General features: G+C 41.2%; 1 protein-coding gene across 1 annotated transcript in view; it reads left to right on the forward strand.

The window, feature by feature from the left end:
* Positions 1-3,888, forward strand: part of LOC118327521 (ADP-ribosylation factor-binding protein GGA1-like) — a 12,428-nt gene that overhangs the window by 2,874 nt on the left and 5,666 nt on the right. The window contains exons 6-15 of the mRNA XM_035660912.1: positions 442-542; positions 765-845; positions 1,563-1,700; positions 1,778-1,859; positions 1,975-2,085; positions 2,219-2,362; positions 2,723-2,766; positions 3,044-3,222; positions 3,318-3,583; positions 3,698-3,867. Coding sequence (XP_035516805.1) covers positions 442-542; positions 765-845; positions 1,563-1,700; positions 1,778-1,859; positions 1,975-2,085; positions 2,219-2,362; positions 2,723-2,766; positions 3,044-3,222; positions 3,318-3,583; positions 3,698-3,867 — 1,316 coding nt within the window. The remainder of the gene's footprint in view (positions 1-441; positions 543-764; positions 846-1,562; positions 1,701-1,777; positions 1,860-1,974; positions 2,086-2,218; positions 2,363-2,722; positions 2,767-3,043; positions 3,223-3,317; positions 3,584-3,697; positions 3,868-3,888) is intronic.

A 3,888-nucleotide genomic window follows, 5' to 3' on the forward strand; every position in this document is an offset into this window, starting at 1 on the left:
AAATCTAGAAGTTCTAACATTTGAGTTGGAATAGTTTGAGAGCACAAGTATAATCTCAAAAGGGCTGTTATGGCGGACTAATGAGTAGACAAGTCTAGACATTTAATGTCTCGACAACCTCTAGTCAACAGCCTTTTTTAAGATGCGTAACAAAATTGTGATATTTACTGATGTATTTTATGTCATTAGAACAAAACATAAAAATCTCTTAAGCTTGTGTTAACCTCAGACCTTGTTTTAGGCATCTAACCAAAAGCCCATGGACTTCAATGGGAAAAAATGCTAGCTCAGTTCCAGGTTTCATTCCTGTAGCACTCCATACAATGTAACAGCACCAGTGTCTTCAGAGGGACTTTCTGTAACTGATCTATATACAGTGTAAATATATAAGATGGCAGATGTTGACATGTGAGGTTAAAAGGTGTCCTTGTTCCCTTCCAGGCATTGTCAAGCTGGACCCCGTGCTTCCTGATGACAAGCCCCTTCCACCCCCTCCACCCAGAGCCCAAAGTGCCGTCTTTGAAGATGAGGAGAAATCCAAGGTATGACGTTTAAGTGATGATGAAGAGGCACCATTCATTATGAATAGATTTTCTTTTTTTTTTTTTTTTTTAAAGGAAAGACTTGCATCATGTTTGACTCATAAAAAAATGTTCCATACTGTAAGTTAATCTCCTGGGAAAATCGTTCAAGGGCCGACAGTTTGCAAAGTTCTCTTCCTCTTTTCTTTCCTCCCCCTCTTCGGTCCTATCCTGTTTTTGTAGATGCTGTCTCGCTTATTGAACAGCACCCACCCCGAAGATTTAAGAGCAGCAAACAAGCTCATTAAGGAAATGGTCCAGGAGGTGTGTCATCGATTGTGTTTACCATATGTGTGCTGTACAGTATGTGTGTCTGTGTTTTCCACAAAATACACACCTGGTTATCTACTGTGATGACATTAATGAATCTGAATAGTAGTCTTCAACTTACATTTTTAAATATTATTAAAGTGATTAATGCTTTAGTGTGACGTACTAATTTCCTCCAATGTTTTCAACTGATGTTGGAAGCTGGATATCCAATTAATTATCAAGGTTTTGATTTAGGGATGATCAAACATCAGGCTTGAGCTTCAATGTAAACCTTTTGCTGAATATTAATAATTAATTAAATACACTAAACTATACACTAACAGGGAATACTAAATACAGGTTATTAAGTAATTGAGATGAATGATCATGATTTGAACTGATGAAATATAGGTATCAGATTTAACAACAAACTAAAAAAGTACTGCTTTTCCGTTGAATGGTATGCAATTAATTAATTAGTAGTAAAGTAAAATATTAACTCCCAAGGTTTGTAAATGTAAAACCTGCTTGACCTTCACACACATTTATTGTGATAAAGAGTAGTCTATAAATAACCTATATTACTCTCATACTGTCATGTCTCCTGTGTCATAGTCACCTTGACGAACAAATTCAGTCAGGAAAAGGTCTGCAAAAATGCTGCAGTTTTGATATTTGTTCATTTGTACCGATCCTGGGCACTGTGAGACTCTAGTCCTCTTTCCCCAGGACCAAAAGCGCGTGGAGAAGGTATCAAAGCGGGTGAACGCCATCCAGGAGGTGAAGGAAAGTGTCAGCCTGCTGAGCCAGCTGCTGGAGGGCTACAGCAAGGAGAGCTGCTCCCAGAGCAACCAGGAGCTCATTAAAGTTAGCACAGCTCAGCACATTAAAACTAGTTGCAGCTACTCTGCTTGCACCACCCGCTAACATGCGTCTATTTGCAGGATCTTTACCAGCGCTGTGAAAAGATGAGGCCTACACTATTCCGATTAGCGAGCGATACAGAGGATAGTGATGAAGCCTTGGGTAAGTTACACATTCTATAAGACAGAATAAGACATTTATGAAGTCACTTTTTTTCCCATACAAATGTCATGGAACCACTTTGGTGTTGCTAATGAGCCTTTTTTCTTCTTACAAGCGGATATCTTACAGGCCAATGACAGCTTGACGCAGGTAATCAACCTGTACAGGCAGCTGGTTAAGGGGGAGGATGTGTCGAAGGATGCCATAACCGTGCCCTCACAACCAGGTAGATGCATGTGTGTTTCGAGGCAAAAAGAATAAATGGCTGTGAAGTGTGATTTGCTTAATTAATTTAACAAATTGTCCCAAACATTTCTGTAGACTGTGAGATCACAATGGGTATTCTCTGTTCAAATCAGACAGCAGCAGCTCAGCACTCGTAGACCTGATGGGGCTCAACGCATCAGACAACACGGCACCATCCAACGCAGAGCCCTCCAGCCTACAGACCCTGACTCAGAACATGGGCATCAGCTTGTTAGACGATGAACTCATGTCTCTAGGTAAGCACAAAAAACTCATCTGGCTTGTAAACACAAAGGTAGATTACTAAGCTTAACTTTTTTAATGAGCCAAAAAGGACAAGTCAGCAAAGTGAGCACAGCTCAGTCTGCACTGTTATACTTTATTTCCATTGGCTGAAACCCAGCACCCTGAGAAGCAGTCCACATCTGGCTAGACCACAACAAAGCTACACACATTGACAGCCTTTCTACATTTAGCCAAACATGTCACAAACTCTGACATTAGCAGTGAATTATTTAAGTTGAGGAAGAGTTTTTGAACTGCATTACGTTTTAATGTTATAAACAGCTGAATTTGGAATGAAATGAAATTAACCTTTGTTGTCTCTGTTTTCTTAGGACTGAATGTAACAGAAAACTGCGACTCTCAGAACTCGTTTCAGGTGAAAGTTGTAAGATGATACTGTACTGCTCACATTCAAGCCATTGTATGTAGAATTTTAAAACATCCATCTTTAGCACCACCCAGTGGAAGTTTCAAAACACTCTTCTACAAGCAAAAACTTATTATTATTATTATTATTATTATTTAAAATATCACAGATAATCACAGAAGAATACTACACATAAAGACTGATAATATTGATTGATTGAAAAAAAAAAATGTATCTCTTTATATACATAAACTTTAACTCTTTTTTTTTTAAATTTTTTTTTCAGTCCTCTGATAGCACAGATTCATCTGCTACAGCAGTGTTGCTACCAGCTGTGGTTCAAACCCCACATGCTCTACCAGTAGGGGGCCCCACTGCTCCACCTAAACCCATGGAAGAGCTGGACATGTTGGGGAAGACCTTGATGCAGCAGTCCCTACCTCCAGAGAGCCAGCAGGTCAAATGGTATGCTATGGAGGACCTGGAGTTAAGTCTAATTTAATACACAGCAGCGGTGAATCACTTGTTGAGGCGAGGTATATTTTTTCTTCGGCATGCAGGGACAAGCTCCAACCTCAATCCAGAGTCACTTTACGAGATCTGCAGAAGTCCAGCACCAACTCTAGACCTGCTCCAAACGCAACCACCATCTCCTCTGGTCCTAACACGTACAGCCTGGCCGCCCATCCAGAGCAACCTGACACTCTCCTCCTGTCTAATCTCAGTCTCACGGCTGCTGAGAAAGTCTCACTAGCTGCTGCTGCTGACCCCTACGACAACCTCTCTCTAACTGACGTTACTGTGCCTCTGGAATCAATCAAACCTAGTAAGCACAACCAATAACAGCAGACTCAACAGTGACGCTCACGGGTGCCATTTTCTTTTTATTTCGCACTCATTCTGTTTCATTTCCCCCCCCTTCTCTGAAAATCTATTTCAGGCAACTTATTACCAGTGACTGTATTCGACAAGCACAGTCTCCGGGTTTTGTTCACCTTTGCCCGCGACTGTCCTCCATCGCGGCCGGACGTGCTGGTGGTAATCATCTCCATGCTGTCCTCGGCCCCCATTCCTGTCACTAACATCCGCTTTCAAGCAGCTGTGCCAAAGGTAGGTCCACGTTGTCTGCTG

This window comes from Morone saxatilis, unplaced genomic scaffold (assembly GCF_004916995.1).
Source record: "Morone saxatilis isolate NCDOM2014 unplaced genomic scaffold, NCSU_SB_2.0 Contig17, whole genome shotgun sequence".
Lineage (NCBI taxonomy): Eukaryota > Metazoa > Chordata > Actinopteri > Moronidae > Morone > Morone saxatilis.